The following is a 21,937-nucleotide window of genomic DNA, read 5'->3' on the forward strand; positions in this document are numbered from 1 at the left end:
ACATGCACTTCTGTTGCATGACAAAAACTCTGCTCTTTCATTAGTCCCCTAGATTGATGATGTACTACTGTGACTATCCTTGCGTCAAGATGCCTTCATGTGTTGTACATGCATGTTATACATCTGAGTAACAGAACATAACACTCTTATTTTACTCCCTTACCTCCCTCCTCACTTTGTCTTGTGGCCCCTGAAAACACTATTCGGTTGTATAGGCGCCTAACAAATGCTCAATAAAATACAAAATAAACCGTGCGACAAAATATTTTGTTCCGTTATGATTCGTTATATATAGGTCACAACATAAGAGACCAGGTGATGGGCCACTTCTCTTGCATGTAGAGACTGATGTATTAGTCTGTGATGTTTGTCCAAATACAGTTTTACCCATTGTTGGGGCCAGAACCTTGTAGCTGTCCAGGTTGAGGTGGTAAACTCGCGTCCGTAAACAAACCCTGCCCACTTCCTCAGTAGCGCGCATGCTCTGTAACTGCCTGTTTTACCATGTAATCTCGCGAGAGTCCTGGTGGACCTGCAGAACTTTCCCATCCATTCGGTGCTTGGGCTGACTCTAGTCAGACTCAGAGTAAAGAGGACTAGAAAATGGCGGATCAGGAGGAAAACGATCCGTATACGGCGGCTACAGAAGAGGAGGGTGAGAGCGGGGATGTAATGAGATACGGGAATCGCGGGCACGGTGGTGGGTCTGAAGGAAGTGGAACTGAAAGAGATAAAGAGGGTGGAGGAGGGAAGTGTTTAGATGACTAATGGGCTACGTACAGGAAAGCCGGAGCAGTCCAGCGATGCCGTGAAACGTAATGATAAACAGTGCAACTTGGCGAGCGTTGTTGATCGGTGTTTAGTGGATTTGGATCCGGTTCTTCTGTAATGTTTGTTTAGGAGTGATGAGTAAATATGGACGAGGCAGTTAATAGAGAACAGAGACAGAGCATACCCCTAGGCATATTTTGCACCTTTTTGGGTACTCCAGAAAGGGCAATATGTTGACGCTGTAAGAACTGCATGTGCTTTCTAGCGAGGGTTAATCTAGAAGGAAGAACGCTTATTCAGATTTTTAGTACAAAATCGTATCAATGCTAGATACATTTGGCATCTTAGAGTGGAGCAGGGCAGTAAGTCACGGTGTATGGATGTTGATCTTTGGGATGTGTATCTTATGGAATTGGTTGGATGGAAAACCGTATGGCTGTTAAGAGGACATAATGGACAGTAGCCTTAGGGCATAGATTCATTTAGTAAAGCGGGACCCCAAGGTATTAAAAGGCATCTATTACCCTTATATACATGTTGGGAAGGTTTTTTTTTTTGCAATATATTTTTATTTTATTTTTTAAGGTCAAACAAACACACTACAACTGTTTCAAAACATAGAAAGCATCATATTTCAACACATTTTCAAACTCCCCAACTCCCCCCTCCCCCTTTAAACTAGAGCCGGTTCTCACATCGTTTACGGGAACATCACTGGGTGGCACACTACCTAGACAGCCATCAACCGGGTCCTCTCTTTCGTTGTCACCCTGGTGAGGGTTTGCCAACGAGGCCACCAATTGCCGCCAGGCCAGCAGGGGCCCTACTTCTTCTTCGCCCCCACTGGTGACTACTTCAAACCAGACTACGGATTCAGCTTCCGCCCACCTCAAGAGGTCTGTCCACCATAACTCCACCCTAGGTCTGTGGGCCGCCTTCCAGCCCATGGCGATCCTACGTTTGGCCAAGACATAGGCCAGGTCCTTCATCTTGCTTATGTGTTTCAAATGCCGGGGTCTAGGGAATAGTCCAAGCAAGCATGACCAGGCCGATTCCACATCCAGCACCACCCCCCCGCCAGCCAGTTTCGTCTTGACCTTGTTCCAAAATCTATGCACCTCCGGGCAAGCCCAAAACATGTGTAGCAGTCCCACGTTCACCTCCCCACACCTGGGGCATTGCTGTATAGCTGATCCCCCAAACTTTGCAATCTTCCCGGGGGTTAAATAAGCCCTGTGGGTAACATACAATTGAAGCTGTTGGAATCTCGCGTTCGGGACACCTTTTTATGGTGCCTCTGGGCCCGTTCCCACTGCCCATCTGTCATGGGTCCTCCCACTTCCTCCTCCCCATCTTGTCTCAATTGGAGCAACTCCTTCCCTGCCCTTGCTCGCAGGAGCTCATATATCCTCGATATTTCGTGCCCGCCCTCCGATATATCATACATGTTTTCCAGGGAGGCATCTGGATCCTCCGCGAGCACTGTCTCCGGCCATCTTTCTCTAGTCTTTTCACCAGCCTAGTGTAGGTTATATATTGGCCACCATGTACTCCCGTCTCTTCCTGCAGCCGCTGAAAGTCCACCGCCTCACCTTCCTGCCATATGTCCCCGAGGGTGGCTAGGTCTACCTGTTCCCAGTATCTGCGGACCGATTCAAGTAGTTGAGAGTCGCTCCCACACAGAGCTGCCAAAGGGGCCTGCTGGGAGTATGGTTCCGAGTCCCCCCCAGTCTTCCATGTCCTGTGCCAGATCTCCCAGCCCAACCTCAGTAACCGCCCCTTGCCCACCAGTTTATCTCTGCCCAACCACACCACTTCCATCAGAACGTATGGGGCTGTATCTTCGCACAGGAGCCTGGCTTCCGCTGAATCTTCAGTCGAGAGCCACCTGGCCACGTACTGCAGCTGCCCCGCCAGGTAATAGAGTTCGAAGTTAGGCAGGCCTATCCCCCCCCCCCCCCCCTGTCTCACGGGTTCTGGAGCTTCCACAGAGCCACCCTATTCCTAGAGCTGCCCCACACAAAACCCCAACACACGCTGTGAAGTTTCGCGAATAGGATCCTGGGTATCAGAAACGGGACGTTTATAAAAAAAAAAGTGCAAGAGTCTAGGTAGGACCACCATCTTGAGCAAGGCCGCCCTCCCCATCATGGTCAGGGGCAGTCTGGACCAAAATACCATACTGTTCTTAATCCCCTCTATCGCCTTTTCCGTTTTGTGCTTGTGTTCTGTCTCGATCTTGTGGTAAATGTTTATTCCCAAATACCTAAATGTTACGGGCTGCCATGGTATTGGCAAAACAGGCAGCCTCTGCACCGGGGCATTCCTATATCTACCCAAAGGGAACAGGCTGGACTTTCCAGGGTTCACCGATATACCGGAGAGGATGGGGTACCGTTCTATCACCTCTAGGACATACTGTAGGTTTTCTTCTGGGTAGCGTAAATAAAGGAGCATATCATCGGCATATAATGATATCAGATGCTCTCCACTGGCCGTGTTTATGCCCACCTCCCCATATTGTTGACACAGGCATATTGTCAGCGGCTCCAATGCCAGTATATATAGCATAGGTGACCAGGGACATCCCTGTCTGGTCCCTCTGCCCAGTTGCCAAGAATCTGAGACCGTGGACCCTGTCTTGACCCTCGCCATCGGGGTGCTGTAAAATAACTGTACCCATCTGAGGTATCCGGGTCCCACTCCATACCCCTTCAGGACCGCTTTCAGCCAGGGCCATCGTACCGAGTCGAAGGCTTTGACCGCGTCTAACGACACTATAGCCATCTCGCCCGTGTCCTCCTCAGTTTGGTCTATGACATGGTGTAGCCTCCGGTGGTTATCGGTTATGTTCCTGCCCGGAACATATCCCGTCTGATCTGGGTGAATCAGTTTCTTAATCACCCTCTTCAGTCTATTAGCCAGCACCGCCGTGAGTATTTTGCTGTCCTGGTTGAGCATGGGCAACGGTCTGTAAGACCCGCGCTCCACGGCAGGCTTGCCTGGTTTCAGGAGTGGGATGATTACAGCCTCACGGAGGGACAACTGGAGTTCTCCCTTCTCATAGGCTTCGTTGAAAGTGGCAAGCAGTGGCTGGAGCAACTCTTGCTGGTATGTTTTGTAGAACTCGCTGGGCAGCCCATCCGAACCCGGCGCCTTGCAAGTGGGCAAGTTCCCAATCACTACCTCCAGCTCATCCGAGGTGACGGGTGCGTCCAACTCAGAACGTTCTAGATCATCTAAGGTGGGCAACTCAATGTCCCCCAATGTGTCTAATATGTCTTGGCCCATATCCTCCCCCGAGTCCTCATACAAGTGTCTGTAAAACTTAAGGAATTCCTCATTTACCTCTTTCTGGGTGTTGCATGTGCTACCTCCTTCGCCCTGAATCTCACTAATCACCGAGCGGGGGGTCTCACTCTTATACAGCCAGGCCAGCAGTCTGCCTGGCTTGTCGCCCCCTGCGTGTATCCTCTCCGTATATTTCCTATAGCTGAGTCTGCACAGTCTATCCCAGAGTGCACTGCAGGACAACTGTAGCTCCTCTACTTTGGTTCTGTTATCATGAGCGGTGCTCACGCAACGCGTGAGCTCCTCTAGCTCCCTTTCCGCCTCCCGGAGCTCCCTTTCGACCCCCCCCTGTAGCCCCTTAACTTGGGAAATAGCTACCCCACGCACCACCACCTTAAACGCTTCCCACAGTGTGCCCACAGAGCTTACGCTTCCCGTGTTTGTATCAAAATATTCTGCAATGGCGTTCCCTCAGGCCCTCCCGAAACCCCTCATCCTGCAGAGCCTCGGTCCTAAGTCTCCATGTAGGGATCTGCGGGCGGGGGGCTGGTGTCTCCAGTCTACCACCAAGGGCGAGTGGTCCAACAGCACTCGGGCTTTGTATTCTGCTCCTTCTATTTCTCTCACTATCCCGGCTGTTACAAACATGTAGTCTAACCTTGTGTACAAATCATGTGGCGCTGTGTAGTGTGAGTACTGTCTATCCGTGGGATGCAGCCTTCTCAACGCATCCTCTAGGCCTTTCAGTAGGGTACTCAGCACTTTAGCCGCCGGTGCCGTTTTTCCTGCCCTGTCCTTGGACCTATCCATACTGGGGTCTACGGTACAGTTAAAGTCCCCCCCCACACTACCGTACCCCCCGCCAGGGGGCCAAGTTTACCGTAGAGGGTCCTAAAGTAAGCCGCTGTATCGTTATTGGGGGCGTACAAATTTATGATGTGTATTTCTCTGTTTTCCAAGAGACCCGTTACCACCACCATTCTACACTCCGGGTCCACCGTAGATCAAGCACTCGAAACGGCACGTGGGGCGCCACCCAAGTGACAACCCCTCTGGCATACGCTGAGTACGCCGCCCCCACAACGGTGCCCTTCCATTTCCTCCCGACCACCTCCAGCATTTCCCTAGTGAGGTGGGTCTCTTGCAGCAGGGCTATGTCTACGCGCATCCTCTTTAAATACATCATCACTTTGTTGCGTTTAAGGTAGCTGTTGAGGCCCCGTACATTCCAGGTCACAATTCTGAGATTACCCGATGCCATCTAGTCGGTCTATCTCCGTCCCATCCCTCCCCATAATGTTCCCCATGTAGGGTCGTTTCCTGGCTCCTTCCCTTCTGTTAACGAACCGTGCCCCCCTCCCCCCTTCCCCAACCTCACACAACTCCCCCTCCCCACCAACCCCCAACAATAGCCCAGCTCCATCCCTGGATCTCAGGCCTACCCACGTCTGGACCCGTCTCGTGACCAAGAACAAGGACCCCGCGGGGCAAGGACCCTGCGGGGTGTCACCAATCTAACAGTGACCTAAAGTGTACTACTGTCGGGTGCAGAGGTTGCTCCTCAGGAGCTCCCAGTCATCTATTTAGGAGAAGTGAATTCAACGGGACCCGCCGGCAGATGGCGTGACTTCCCCCACACAAGCACAATATCAGACTATATTCTAGTCCCAATCTCATAGCTATGGCCTCACGGGTGCCTCTGCAGCGTGCTACTTATCTCCATCCGCTTTTGTCTGGGCATCCGATTCCTGTGGTCGACCTTGCATATCCAGCCATTCCATCGCGTCGCTCGGCGTCTCAAAGAAGAGGGATCTGTTCTTATGAATCACCTTTAACCTAGCGGGGTAAAGCAACATTTAGCGGTGGCCTGCCTCTGAGCCTCCTCTTCACTGTTCCAAAGTTCATTCGACTCTGTTGTACAAGCAGCGTGTAATCCGGATACGCTGTTATATTCGCTGACCCCCTTTCTATCGTGCCCCCTTTCCGGAAAAATTCGAGAATCTTCTCGCGGTCACGATAGTTCAAGATCTTTGCAATCAACGGCCGCGGGGGGGGGGCTCCTGGGACTGGTCTCCTGGTCAGGGCCCTGTGCGCCCTTTCGACCGCGAATCCCTGGGTCGGCTCTCCGCCTGTAATCTCCTGCAAAAGCATGGTTTCAATGAAATCCGTGGGGTTCGATCCTTCCATTCCCTCCAGTACCCCCACTATGCGAATGTTATTGCGCCTGGCGCGCCCCTCCGCCTGCTCTGTCCTCCAAATCGCCCACTCGCTGCACGAGGGCATGAAGTTCCTTGGCGTGTGTATTGCATGCCTCCACGGTCGGGGCCAACTCCTTCTCCAGTTCCCCAGTGCGTTCCGCGATCGTTCGCACATCCTGGCGCAACAGGTTCACTTCTTCTCGGACCGCTCCTATCTTGAGGTTTAGGCCCTCTTGCAACTCTTTCATGGCCAGGCCCAGCTTCGTCTCCCAGGCCACCTTCAGGTCAGCAATTGCTGCTAGCACCTCCTGGATGGTACCCGGTGGGTCCGTCGCCGCCGCAGGGGTTTCTCTGCTCTTGCCCCTTCCTCGCCCGTGGGCGACCTAGCATAGGTCTCCATCGTAGGCTGCTTGATCCGGGGTCGCACCACCTTGGAAGACATCCTGTTGCGTCGATTGGGCCCACGCGCCCAGCTGTATCCTCTGCAGTGGGGGCTCGCCCTTATGTTCTTGCTTCCAGCCCGAGGCGCATGCGACCCGTCTATATGGTTGGGCTCGCCCACGTTCCGGCCAACCTTGTCTTCCTCAGCTCGTCGGACCTTTTATGGCCCTTTGTCCACAGGCGGCCATCTTGGGTGCTCCCCTTCCTTCGTGCGACCGCCACCTTCTTCGGGGGTCTAGTTCCGTGAATATGCAGCCTCGCCGTTGGGGAGGGCACGCACCGTATGCCCCCCCCCACTTTCATACGCCTTTAGATGCACCGTGGGCTCGAAAGTCCGCCAAAATCCATCACTTTTTTTCCCAGGATCGGATCATCGGGAGCTCCTCCAAGGAACGTCCTCTCACGTAGCCATCAAGCCACGCCCCCCCATGTTTGGAAGGTTATTGTGAGGGGAGAAAAAGGTCATGCGGTAGCCTGTCGATGGATCATGTTTTGCTATTTGTGCTCCAGTGTCCCTTTTGATATTTTGCCCTAATTAAAGAAAATAACCCTCTTGAATCCCACAAGGAACCACATCCTAATATCCCAGCTTAGATCTTACGTTCAAGGCTTAAGCTTGCATAGAACATTGTCTTCATGAGGCTGCAGAACATAATCACAGAAATTAGTGCATTTTCTTTTCATATCTTAGTTCCTTTTATCTGAACCAAAAGTTTACGTGGATCATGACACTTGGCACTTTGCTTATGGTAACAAATGGACTCTCAAACCCATTGGTGGTGGCGAATTAATTGGATGGAGCGTAAATGTTTTCCACGAATATGCAGGAGCGGGTGATGGAGGCCAACCCAATAAAGGTAGTACCATCTCCCTCCCTGATAAACATTTTGAAATAATGGTTTAACATGCGTTTTCGGCACATTTCCGTTAAACATTGGGTAAAAGCTAAACTTTGCAGTAGGTTTTGTAGAGTAACACCTGGGGGAAAAAAAATCCAATAGAGGAAAAGTCGCCAGTGGTGCAACTCCTTTTCATGATGCCTTTGCCCACAATAAATGGCAGTATGGAACTGTGCCCAAACATGTGCACGGATGCTCCACCAATATTTGCCAGTATTACCATGTAAGAATATATGTAGGCACGTCTAGCCAGGTAATAACACTGTTTGGTTTACCCTTGTTGTTTAGTAATGAATGCCATGCCACCGTCAAAAAATGTACTGTTGCAAAAATGCAGGTCAGGCTAGCCTCGTAATAATACCCGTCATGCTGCTTTCAACCTTGATGCCCTGTTAAAAAACATGTTCTCTTGGCTGTTGAACCACCCCCCAGCTCCCAATGAAAAGCATGCCGCCCCGCACACATGCTTCAGCATTCATGCGGCATAATTCATTCCCACATTTGCCCATGAACTCTTCATAAACACGCACCAACAATGAAAACATCTCTGGCTCCCGTGCAGCATACACCAGGAAGCAGAGTGCATCCTGGTTTCTGCATATGCGCGGTGAAGCCGGAGCGGAAGCAAGCGCACTATCTGGGTCTAGTCACCATGAATAGGTGACTTAAAATATCCGCTTAGCGCGTAACAAAGATGGAAAGCAATCTCAATAAATGAAAAACAAATGATAAAGAAAATATATTAAGAACAATTGAAATTATACGCTAAACAAAGGCATTGCAACCCAGACATACTACTATATTAAGGGCGAAATTGAATAGTTGTCACTGAAACCACTTTACCCTAAGAGGGGATATCGATATATGTTGAGTTGAGGGTCTTTTTTTTTTTTATTTTTTTATTTTTTATTTTTAATAACTGGTAAGCATCTTTTCCCCACAAGGTACAGAGTTGTTGAGTAATAAAGTCTGTACTCTGCCCCCACTGGTTTTTTTTAATTTAAAACATTTTTTTCTTCCCCAAAACAGTTTGGCAAACCACAGTGCTCCCTCACGAACACCAGATTCCCTGTCTCTCTCTCTGGTCTATGAACTTTCTATTCCTAGTCCGTATGAGTACGTAGCGACTTTAAGCGTATGTTTTAGCTGACGAGTGAAATAGTTGGATTAGTCTTTCTACTATCGCTTTCCTAGATGAACACAGTTCATTAGGGTAATGCATCACACTTGGGGACAGTTAATTTTTCGGTGGGAGATAAAGCTATTGTTAGTCTATTTTTTTCTTTTCTTTCGGAGATGGTATCTTTCTTTTATTTAAAAAAAAAACTTTATTTGGTGCAGTGACATATAGATCTTCAGAACACATGTGTGTACAAGTATGTTACCATCAAATTTGAGCACAGTGATATACAAGCATGCAGTGTAAAGCTAACATGAAGTACTGTAAGCATCGGCTCATGACACATCTACAGGGTTGACCTCAAACTTCCGTAGGTATTCCGGGAATGGCTCCCATATGTCCTTGGGCCTGCAACTGGGTGCCACCAGGGAAACGTATCCCTCCTCCTTCTAGTTTGCACAAGTCAATTCTTTAAGCCATCTGTTAATGTCCAGGGCAACTTTCGATTTCCAATGGTAGAATATACATTTTTTGGCCATCAGACATCCCAAGTTAAAGAGGCAACGTGTCTTGACGGATACTTTACCTATGTCTCCAAACAAGTATTTGGGGAGCGAAAGCGCGGGGGGAATGACTTTGATCTCATGTAGCCTATTAGCGACTGAGCGCCAGAACTGAGCAATCCATGAGCATCTCAAGTACATGTGCATAGAGTCAGCCGCACCACTTAGCATTTCTTGTGAGACGTCTGCAGTGGCTCATAAAACTATTGATCTGACTGAGACTCCGTGACCTTAACTGGAAACGATCTGATAGCGCCTGATATGATTTTATCAGATATCGGGGCCCAAATTGACAGATCAATTGATGGTGGCTCGGATGTAGTAAATACCCATAATGAAACGTATCCATCTACCGTAGATTGTAATTCCAATACTCGAGCATCGTTAAAAAAAAAAAAGCTAGTCAAGATGACGTACTTCCAAGAGCCCTACCAAGGCCAACTGATGGGAGTGGGAACAATTTCATACAACTCAAAGAGCAAATGTCTTACAATAACGAAGTGGGGAATATTAAAGCAGAATTTTGTAATTTTGTTTGAAACCATTCCATTATGACTCCCTCTACCCCAGATCACCTTAATGTTGCTCAACCACCTGTAGCACCATTTAACAGTGATAAAATGGTCGACAAGACCAATAATGTATACTTACCAACGACTTTCTGAGCGTAAGCACTCGCAGTTGGAATTCGTTGTCCACAGACATCACACACAAACCATATGATGAATGATAGGGTGACAGTCGACCTTCAGGGACAAATTGCTAAAGCCGTAGAGGATTACATTAATGCAAATCAGCCGAACATTAGAGGCTGTGACCCAATGCTACAAACCCACATGAAGCATGTACATTTCGACTTGACACCTCAATGTTAAAAAAATCCTGGGAATCATTCTGTGAATGCTAAAATAATTGAGAATACACGGGTAATTAATATTCTATCGCTGCATCCTCCTAAGCAAATGGACAAATGGAATAAATACTATAGTCATATCTTAGTGTCGCCCTGCATCTTTTACTGCATTTGACTAAATAGAACGAGTGTTCTAGCTATATTTGAAGAAATTGGAAGTCTGCAAGAGGTTAGTTCCACCGACATCGAACCAGTAGAATTACTCAATGCGGTCAACTTGTCGATAGTCCGATTGTGGCTGGTGTCAAATGTACTGAGAAATGTACTATGGCAAGCACGAATGGATTTATTTGCATTGGGTTTCGTGTTGCTCAAGATCCTACAGTCATGAATACGGGAAATGAACAGAAATTTGTAAAGCATACCAAGCCCTCTTTATTTAACAAATTGCGAAGTATTCAAGACAATGGGGTCATTCTGACCCTGGCGGTAGGGGGTTAACGGCACCGGTAAGGATGCCGGTGCCGTTAACCCCCTACCGGCACCGGTAAGGATGCCGGTGCCGTTAACCCCCTACCGCTCTATTACGAGGTCTCTTAGCGGGACCTGTTAAGGGACCATGGAGCTAATAACGAGCCCGCAATTTGCGGGCCCGTTATTAGAGCCTTCCCCATTCCCATTGAGCCCTATGGGGGCTCGAATGGGAATGGGGAATGGTTTTCAGAATGGGGACCTACCGGGTCCTCCAAGGTTGGAATGACCCGCGAAGCCCCCCTTCTGAGAACCCAGACACGGGTTTGGAGGCAGCCATGGTGCTAATGGCACCATGGCTACCTCCAAACTCGTAATGACCCCCAATGTATGTCCAAGCCGATTGAATCAAGCCAGAAATTGAGTCTCAGAGAATGGCACAAAATTATCAATCCTATCCATCCATGACATCTCAACCGCATGGTCTAGCCTTGGTAAGCTGGAGCACGTGCGTTTCTTTTTTTTTTTTTCCGCATTTGTTGGGTACACACGCTGAATTTCTCACTGCATTTGATATTGTAGCAATGCAAGAGACCTGGTTAACCGAACCTACATGGGATGGTCATACTATCATCTTAAATCCAGCTAAGACCGCTACTAGAGGTAGGCCTTCTTCAGGGCTATTGGTTGCCATAAAAAATAACAAGGATTTGCAAATCTTACCTTGGGAGACATCTAATCTATAGCTGCAAATGGTTAAGGTCACATATCCTGGGGGAGTGATTACAATAATCGACATATATCGCAATCCTGCGGGTACTACAGACAAACTCTTCACTGACCTAGAACATTTATTGGACAGCTCATTACAAGCCCCTGAAATCTCAAATATTCTACTGGTAAGAGATATGGAGTTGTTAACACCCCAAAGTCACAGCAAAAACCTGTCCTGTATGAAATGGCAGACATTGATGAATGAAAGGAACTTTGTCATGTGTAATGGATCCTTGGTGGGAGATTACCCCCCAAAAAAACATCACTTGGCAGAGAGCACTGCGTTCATCGATCATTAACTATGTATATGTTGATACAAATACATTTAACAGAGCACTGAATTTAAGGTGATACTACTGCACAGCGATAACAAAGTATTTCCAGTGGTTGCGTGAATGTCTACCTGTAAACCAGATCAAGAAGTTTTCGTCCCTGTATGATTGTGAACAATGCCAGGACGAGATTTCACTGGAATGAGCATGCATTGACATCACTAAATGAGAATCTTGAGTGAAACGAGATTGGTGTAGTGTGGAAGAGAGAACCGCACACGGCTTTTCTACATTTATATCAAATGCACTCAAGCACATCAACTCGTACCTATTTTAAGCCAAAGCACGAATATGATGCAGAAGTGCAAAAGAGAAAAGCTCTTGCATAAGGATAAAAGAGATAATACCATTCTTGATTGACAAAAAGAAGTTGATCTGTGCCTTAAATTGTTAATACAGAAATTGGTTAAGATCTCACCAAATCAATTGCATCAATCTGATGGTGAAGCAATGCTTAAATCCATCTCCACTAAAAACACTGCACAAATTTGTTCATTAATCTATATAGCTAATCAATGCCAGTCCAGATAAACGGAGTGAATGAGAATGAATGGGTCGCCCACTACACTAGGTTGTATGTTCTTCCTAATTCTAAGGAAAAAAAATCATATTCGGGAACAATCTAATTATGAGGGGCTTCACATTTTGGAAGAGGATGTTTTACGCTACATCGGCAGATTGAGTAGTTCTAGTGCCCCCAGGCCCTTATGGCCTAAACAACCATATGTTCAAACAACATCCAAACTTATGGGCTAAGATTCTTCATAACCTCTTTAAACAAATTATAAAGTTCAATGCTATACCGGATTCTTGGCGTTGTTCGATCATTGTTCCTATTTTCAAGAGGGGAGATCAGTCTTGTGCTAACAACTACAGACCGATAACACTCTTGGACGCCCCGGAAAAATCTTTTCACTATTTATATTGAGAGATTTTAATAACTGGACGTCTGAATATTTCCAACGTGATCCTTTCCATACAGGATTTATCCCGGGCATAGGAACATCCACCAACCTACTGACAATAACATCCGTTATATTGCATCATGTAACCCTAAAACAGCGGTTCTATTTGGTATTTGTTGATCTGAGAGCGACTTTAGATTCTCCATTGAGAAACTGGCTCGACAAGGGGGCCCGCCATACCTAGTCTCACTAATTAGAGATTTGCATACTAACAATACCATACAAGTAAGGCTGTCGCTGGATGGCAAAATCACCAATTGACACGCATAGAGGGCTGAGGCAGGGGTTGTACCCTTGCCTCCTCCCTCATCTGTATTATCTCTGATATTGGAGAAGCATTTCAAAATATCGTCGCTGACTCACCAAAGTTAGCAAACAAGACCGTAACATCTTTGCTTTTGCGGATTATCTAGTTCTAATTTCAAAAACACTGCAAAGCCTCCAAAGATTATTAGATGCACTGGCTGTTTATGTCCAAGATAATTGTTTATCTATAAACTTGGACAAAACTAAAGTAATGAAGTGTAACATCAGTAGAAAACAAATGAACAAAAACAAATGTGTCCTCTTGAAGACATAAAACTCGAATGTGTCCACTGCTATACACATTTAGGAATTGTCATTGCCGACTGTGGAGACGCGGCTGTGTATAAGGAAACCTTAATGAGCAAACTTACTACTGCAATCTCACAAGCTACGGTTATCCAAGCTAAATATGGCAAATTTACAACTGCACCAGCCATAACATACTACTTGCAAAAAGTGCTGTTGGAAAGCAAGTATTGGCGGCGCCTGTTGCACTTGCCGAATTGTATACCTATAGCTTGGATAAGACATAAGCTTGGCCTGATCACTTTATATACGCTGTATTTATGGCAGATAATAGCCCTTTTTTATGAACTATGATAATAGGAGTTCTGGGTAAGTATCTATTTTCTACTAGGGAGGAGTGCATTTCTAAATGGTGACAAATGGTCACGCATACCTTAGCAGAAGATGATCTCACTTAGCTCTTGTGGGATTTTGTATTAAATCCAGCAAACACTAAAATCTTTCAGTGGGACTGGATAAAAACTATTGCTAAATGTAAGACCTATCGTGACTATAATGAAAATCCATTCCAAGACAAGATGAAGTATACCCGAGTTATATATATTGAAATAACCTTCGATCGATTATACACAGAGTGGATTTCATGCGGTTATAATTTAATGTATGGCCTGCTAAAGATGTTCTGACAAAACGTAAAATAATTTCTCAGAATATTTGTCGATTTTGCAGGATGCCATTACAGAGAGAAACATTACGACTTATTGGTTGAGTGTGCTGCCTTGACTGTTTTGAGACTGATGCATCTGAAGCTCATAAGTATAACGAGAGGTGTCGCCTGAATTTTTATGGAAAATGATTCATTGTGGTTTTCTTACGCAAATGAGAATCGGAGCCATAGGCTTTCTGCAAGCATTGAAGCTAAAATAGATCTAAACCTATATCCGTAAGCTATTTGAATTGAATGAAGTCTGTTTTGAATTGTATGCATAGCATACATAGAATATGCTATGCTTCTATACTGTATGAATTTGATTTTACCATAGGTTTATTTTTAATATCCAATTGTATTTGTAATATTTTGTATGTCAAGTTTTACTTTTAGTTTGTTTAATTATTGTGTAATATAAGTATGTCAGCTAAATCAATAAAAAAAAAGACCAGCAGTCTCCCTGCATATCTATGGCGAACTATACAATCGCGAACTTATAACTGATCAAGGCTGAAGACCATGCTGATTCGCATATGAAATGGCATGTGCATACGAATCTACATAGAAGTTGCAAGAGGAAAAACAATTCTAGTTGCAGTCTGCTAGCCAGCCATAAAATCACTCTCCTCCTCAGCTCCCCATAACACAGAGCACACAGGGCCTTGTTCTGCTGCGATTCATAATTCTGCAACAGAAGCACCCAAGAGGTGCCAATGTGTTAACAAAACACAAAAAGAATTTCACTGGCTCCTATTTGGTTATCCAGCACAAGTCTGAAAAGAAAACGTGAAATGGTTGCCTTCTTTCTGAAACTAAACACTGCAAATCGACACCAAGGCGAATTGCTTCCAATCTGCTAAAGGATTATAACGAGTTTAAAAATATTTTTTTTTCTTTCAGTTTTGGTTATGTTTTTGCATTTTTTGGTGTAGTTTAATTTTCCTTTAAACTAGTTATGTGAAGGAGACGTAAACTCGGATTGGAAAAGAATGTTACAGTACATCTGTGCATTTTTATTTACGTTTGAAGGGTAGATTAAACTTCATATAGTAACGTATTTGAATACCGTTTTGTTACTTTAATGATGGTGATAAAAAGCAGCATTGAAATGATGCGCATTAACCTTATTGGACTACATAGCGTTCAGACGGCAAGTTTCTTTTCAGTCCTAGTAGCAATTCACCCTGGCCGAGAGCTTGGTTTTCGGCACCAAAACAAGTGGAATGTTTAGCGCCCCATGGATTGATTGGATATACTGCATCATCTGTTACACAATTTGTTTAAAAAAATCCATATTAAGTTTTCCAATAATGAACCAGGGGTCAGAATTGGAATTCTTGGAGCAAGAGCTGAAAGTAGCTCCTGTGTCTGGATTTTCCTCTTGAGTACATCATGACCAAGGAGCCATTAGTGCTTGATATATGATGGAACTTGCTTTTTTTCCACTGTGGCATGCACCAAGAAAGGCTTGTCTCGACAGCCTTTTTCCATTGCTGTGTTTTCCTGTCTTGTATCCTGTTGCTCAGTGTTTGTTGTACCCACTGGCTCTAGCCATGTTGCTTTACATGTCTTAACTTTTGTCATTCTCTTGAAATTGCTTCTTTTGTTTCTTTTACATTTATTCTTTGTCAGTATGTCAATCTTGCTGCTACCTCTCATTTTGCTTTACTTATCTTTGCTGTTGCATCATAACTCTGCCACTACATTGGTTACTCCATTATCTGTTACTGTCTCCTTCGTGCTACATTTGTGTCTGCTGCCACCTCTTTTTCTGTGATGTGAATTTCACCCAAATATGTAGCATGCCACAAATCTTAACTTCAAAATGAGAAGCAACTGGAACTGTGTCCAGTACATCGGAGCGTTCATTCCTCCTTCACATGTCTTCTAGATATTTACTAATGTGTACCTATTTATGCAAATTCAGACGGTTCATGCTAGAGCCAACAGTGGCTCTTGGAAGCTGTTGGGTGTCAAGCTAACCAGGCTCTTCTAAGCCCTATCCAGCAGCTAAACTGCTCCGTGCAGTTTTGAACCCTGATGAGCGAAGTGTAAGCAGTTTTATGGGTTTCCATACACAATCGTCTTCATTATCATCCCTCTCGAAGATCTTCCCAAACAATAGATGAGGCATATTTGAGCTCTTATGTACAGGGAAATAATGGCTCATTTATTAGTTCCTTTTGGCAAGGGGCGTATTGGTGCTCGTGAGCCATTTGGCAATATTGAAGGTTGCTGAGGAAATCCACAATTATTAGTAACTTATTATTATAATATTTTTTTACAACCTTTTTTTATTTTTCATTTTCAGGCACCAACACAGTATACATGACAATGGTATATTGGTTTCCTTATACAACTCATTCAACACTCTGCTTAATCACACTATCCACGGTCCATCATTAAGTCAGTGGTAATGCCGTTATATAATCCAATCCAACTTTCAATTGTAACCTTTCAAACCATTTATTTACCACCCTAGCCCCAACCGGTATGGTTTCACTTTCTTGTGCTGTTTAGTGAGCTCGGTGTATCCGTTGTGCACAGGTTTATGTCACCAATTGCTGGTTCCTAGTTTTGTATTGCTCTCATTAATGTTGGTCTGTAGTATCGACCTTTCCTTTCCTTCACAAATTCTAGGAATGGGTCCCAAACTGACAGGAAATTTTGATGTTTGCCCTCTCTCAAGACTCCCACTTTTTCCATAGCCATCGCGTTCCAGATTTGGACCCACCAGTATGCTATTATGGGCCCCTCTGCATTTTTCCATCCCTGGGCCAGGGTCATCCTGACCGCCATTAGTAGGTGGGTAATGAGTTTAGCCGTGGCTGCGTCTTCCACTTCTATTCCCAATAATACTACCTTTTGGTATGAACAGGAGTTGTCTCCCTTTGATATCTTTTGTGCCCTAGGACCTCCTTCCAATAAATCGTAGCTTTAGGACATGACCGCCACATATGGTATAGGTCACCTTTACTACCGCACTGCCTCCAGCAGGTGGGTGGGTAACTAGGGTTCATTTTATGGAACCTGAGTGGGGTCAAATGCCACCTGTAGCATATTTTGTATGCTGTTTCTTTAATAGCAGTGCATTTGGATGACTTTTGAGCCTCCCTCCAGATTTGCCGCATTCATTCGCCATGAGAAAATCCACATTTTTAAAGGGCTTGTTTGACGGGCATGTCATCGAGAGAGACAGACTCAAAGATGTATGTTTTACACCTTTATTTACTAAAGTTCCTGAGATGGTGTAATGCCTAACTGGCCCTAATACTGAAGGGATGGTTCCCTTAACTGATGTTTCTAAGGGCCGTTGAAGTCCAAATCTGTCTAAACCTATGCTTGCCCTCACTCTTTGACAAAATGTGTTGGGGAAGTCTTTTAAAAGGAAAATATATTGGTTCAACAGAAAATGGAACACCTCAGGTGGTCTTCTCACCAGGTGTAGTTTGGCCAATGCCACAAAAATGAGTTCAATCAAAAGGGGCTGTTCGTAAAACCGTCTCCACAGAGCCCGTGCAGTATTCTCAAATACCTTCAGTGTCTCTTGATTTCTTGGGGTTCACTTTACCAAGCTTCAATCAAAACAGGTTGGGCCTCTACGTGTTCGCTTTCAAGTTCTAAAAGTTCAAAATAAGCACCACAAAGGAAATATAACAGTTTTGTAAAACTTCTCAGGGTTCCCTTTCCCGAGCTTTAATCATTTTATCGCTACAGAACAATAAATACCCAAGGTTCCCTTCCACAAGCTTAGGACCATTTTCGGTTTCAAAATCAACTTGTCAGGATATACCTTTCCTTTTTAAACAGTTCTTTCTCACACACTTTACTTGTGGGACATTTCGAAAAACCGCCTAGGCGTGACCACTTGGATCTGTAACCCCACTCTATTCCTTGCTCTTCCTTCTTAAGCCTTCCACCTTCAGGTGCTTCCTGCACCCCTTGCTCTCCTTTTGTGTCTTTTGAATTTCTTGTGCACACTTGCACCTTCCTTACCTTCTTGTACACCCTTTTACCCTTCTTGCTTTCTCAGACACACTTGCACTGCCTCTTGCTTGCTTTCACCTTTTCTGTGCCCCTGGCACTTCTTTTCCTTCCTGTGCCTCTTGCACACTTCTCTTGTCCTTTCGGTGCTCAACCCTCCTTTTGTTGCGGGTTACTTGCTCCCCTTTTTCCTCAACTTTCTGTCCTCACTGTGCTCATTTGCACCTTTAATTTTCTTTTGGTTCTCTCAGCGCTTCTTCATACACTTTCTGCTTTTCACTTGTGTGTCTTTCGCCCTCTTTCCCAATCACTTTGTTTCAAAGCCTTTTTACCTTCTGTCGCTGTTCGCTCCATGCTGCTTTACATTCTGTGCCTGTCTCCCGCTCCGGTCACACGCATGCTCTGGTTTCTTTCTCATTGCTTTCACAAAACTCACCAGGCAGCGTTGCGTTGACCGGCGGTACATTCAAGATACACAGGGTTGATATCGGGGTCTCACCACCTGCCCCTCAGACACACTTGCGGCCGGCAGAGGTCCCAATCGAAGTAGCACTTTCCTGGATGCTGCCAGCAGAATGCAGGCATTCTCACGCCGGCTCCTTGGAGACATGGCCCCCTCGCCACGCTGCAGCCCCTCAGCATTCTCCTCCCGCCCTTGGCTCCTGTCGGTTTCTGCTCCTTGGCTTCTCTGGTCCGGACTGCCTCCCCAGCTCGCTCACCCTCTTTAAAAAGACCACACGTTTTATAGTTGTGAAAACAGTCAACTGGAGTTGATTGTGAGTGATAATTAGTAAATGCCTGGCTCTATCAGTAGGGGAACACTCTTTTAAGTTCTTTCTATAGTCTTCTCCCTTACTTTCCCCATGTTTCTATGGGTAATGTTTACTGCTCCATTGCCTCTTCCTCTCAGTATTGATTGGAAATGGGGAGGGCGTGATGGAGGGGTTTTGGAGATCTACTTCCCACTTTTCTATCAGGGAATTCACAATGGACATAGGGAATTCATGTAGCCTAATTTTCCCTTAATGGGATGGTTACCCCTTCCATATTCCTGATGGTTGAAAACCTGAGTTTTGGCGGTATTCCCTGTGATTTAAATTGGTAGAGGAGGAATGGATATTAACATCCGACTCCTGGCTCTTGTTTTTGTTGGTTTTTCTTCCTTCCCCCACCTTGGGTCATTGATAGGATTGGAATTAGGGAAAATGAAACCTGGAGTTCGGGTGATGGGAATCAGCGTATCCCATTAAGGCGTCCGGGACTGTCTCCTCTTTTGTCGCCCTGTCTGAATACCGCATCTCGCCTGGGGTATTCCCACAAAGGCAACCCTGGATTTCCCTACCCAGGTGATCCTCCTTTGCTGGTCCACCCCTAAGGGTTGCGATCCAAGAGCGATGGCCCTTCAATGGCCACCGAAATAGAGGGGACCCTGGGTCAATACCCCTAGATTTCTCACTGGCTGCAAAATGACTACTTTAATAGTACACAAGCTAAATGGTGCCCTGTAGATATGGCAACAGAGGTATTTATGATACTAATACTATGAAGGCCATGCTAGTTTGACAACCTAAAGACTTTAAAAACCTTTTTACTTCTGTAATCTTAAGAAGGCTGAAAATCAACTTTTGAAATAGCTGGGTGGTTTTCCCTGTATAGGCATAACACCCATTCTTGTAAGTTCGCTCCAGGGCTTTTATTTTGAGGCAATTTGCCCTGAGGTGGTAGGCCCACCCTGTGGGGAAGGGCCCTTAACTTGGGCGGTGGGCTGTTACCAACAGGGTGGGCCCACCACTTTATCTCCTCAAAATAAATGCCCTAGAGTGAATTTACACTCGTTCCCTCCCCCCCCCACACCGCCACTCAAAACATCTTCTCATGGGAACTCTTTAACTTTATTCAAGCCTTACAATGAAACGTTGCTCTTGAAGTGCCTGCCAGTGTTCGTTCAAAGCAGTCTTCTGTCTTGATTGGAGTTTATACTGCGTCTGGTGTAATATAAAGTCTTAACCAAGTCTGCCTTCATCCACTCCATAAGCACCATGTGTGTCCTTCACTGAAGTCCTGTTGAAAACAATGGTTTTGGCTTCTGTATTTGTTTTGGGCAAGCACCTTTCCCCATGCCCACACAAGTCCACACTGTTGGCATTGCCAATGCTTGTTTTTAGTAATCTGGTGTAGGGCAATGTTTAATTTTTGAGGAATCTGGTTTTAAGCATTACAGAATGTAAGGCTTTCGAATGGATTGTGTCCTCCTATGTAATCCTCATCTTTGATATACTCTGATATCCTGCTTGCAACTCGGAAGCTTTTCTTAGCAGCGGGTGCCATGCATCGTCAAACATTTTCTCCTTCGAGGGCCTCCGTCGTCCTGAAGTATGACGTTGATGCTGGTGTATAAAAGGCATGCACTGCGTCTGTTGCCTCAGTTCAGTTTTTCCACACAGCTACTCGAAACAGTTCTTCACCTCGACTCATACCCCAAAAAACGGGCTTCAAGAGATGTTCCAAGATGTCTAACTGTTCCTTATTGGGTATGTCTCTGGTGCTTGGGGTCGGGCCACATCGTCTAATATTGTGGCTCGTGCCAGGCTTACTGGAAATGCTTTAAAGGAGAGCAAGGGCAAACTTGCTTTGGGCAAACCATCCCTGAAGTAGTCTTCGGTAACCCCCACAAAAAACTGCTGCTTCTAAGGGAGAAGCTTATCACATGATTCCTCCAGACAGGGAGGATAAAAGGCTGACTCCCGCCCGATCCCATCACGTGGAATGCTGATAGGTTGTTGATGACAATCGCTGACTGCCTGAACAGCTAGTTGTTAAAGGATTTAAAGGCATATTGTGTGCTTCTGATGGACTAGACTCCTCGAAGGGATACCCCTCCTCCGATCCACTCGACACTGTCGAAGGCATCGATGTCTAGCACATTGGAGTCAGGCCTTGATGTCCTTTTCGGAACAGTCTTTACAAATCAAAAGCGAGGAGGAGGATCTTCTAGAACCTTTGCCATTACTGCTCTCTAAGAATACCTGGGAGGGCTAGATCTGTTTGTGAATAAGATGACTTGACTGGTATCTTGGATAAGGGGCTACCTGAGCTCCCTTTCATACTGCAGTCCACAAGGACTTCACTAAGAAATACAGACCCTCATCAGTGGATCTGGAGTTTCTTTCAAAACATCCAAGCCCTCAAAGCCTTGTTGTTCAAGCACACTGAAGGCAGCCAATACAACTTGTGCGCTGGATAAGTTTGCCTACACTTTGTGGGTGGTAATTGCCAAGGCATCGCAGCACATCCCAGAGGGCGACGAAAGGTTTGGTTTTATGAGCATTATTCAGGATGGAAAAGATGCTATGTGTGAGTCCTTGCGGCCCGGTCTGGACACTGGACCGTATTAGCTGTTCTATGGCTGATGGTACAATGCTTAGACATTTCTGTCTGGCTAAGAAAATCAGGGTTTGCTTCTGACGTGCAATCCTGACAGTTGGATTGGGAGGCAGGTTAGCCCAGCATCTGAAAGAATGGCAAAATATTACTACAGATGCTTGGGCTCTGCACTGTCGCCCATGACTACTGCCTTCTCTTTCTGAAGAGACCACCAAACTGTCCCTCAAGAGGCCAGTCCTTGAAATGCCAAATCCGCTCCTCCTACAGGAAGTTCAGATACTGTTGGAGATGGGTGCAAAGGAACAGGTACCTGTAGTGGAAATAAATCAATGCTGTTACACTCCTCATTTTCTGATCCCGAAAAAGGATTGAGGGCTGCGGCCCATCTTGGACTTGAGATGCTTGAACAAGTTCCTCAGGAAGGCAAGTTAAAGACGGTTGCTTTCACAGATCCTCTAGGCCGGTTAGCTCCAGGATTGGATGGCGCCATTGGATCTTCAGGATGCCTGTTTTCATGTGCCGATTCATCTCGAGCACAGAAAATACTTCAGATTCGCTATTAGCAGTTCTCACTATCCGTATAGAGTACTGCCATTTGGGCTGTCCTCCACCCGAGGGTATTCACCAAGC

The 21,937-nt window shown here is 45.8% G+C and overlaps 1 protein-coding gene across 2 annotated transcripts in view; it reads left to right on the forward strand.

Moving 5' to 3' along the window:
• Window positions 1-389: 389 nt before the first annotated feature.
• The window catches only part of ZNF346 (zinc finger protein 346), a 319,091-nt gene continuing 297,543 nt past the window's right edge, over window positions 390-21,937 (forward strand). Inside the window, exon 1 of one of the 2 annotated variants that reach the window (XM_069651491.1) lies at window positions 390-655. In XM_069651491.1, coding sequence (XP_069507592.1) covers window positions 604-655 — 52 coding nt within the window. In that variant the 5' untranslated portion in view covers window positions 390-603. The remainder of the gene's footprint in view (window positions 656-21,937) is intronic. The other variant, XM_069651492.1, reaches the window with a different exon arrangement.

Source organism: Ambystoma mexicanum, chromosome 3p, assembly GCF_040938575.1.
Source record: "Ambystoma mexicanum isolate Mex_15411 chromosome 3p, UKY_AmexF1_1, whole genome shotgun sequence".
NCBI lineage: Eukaryota > Metazoa > Chordata > Amphibia > Caudata > Ambystomatidae > Ambystoma > Ambystoma mexicanum.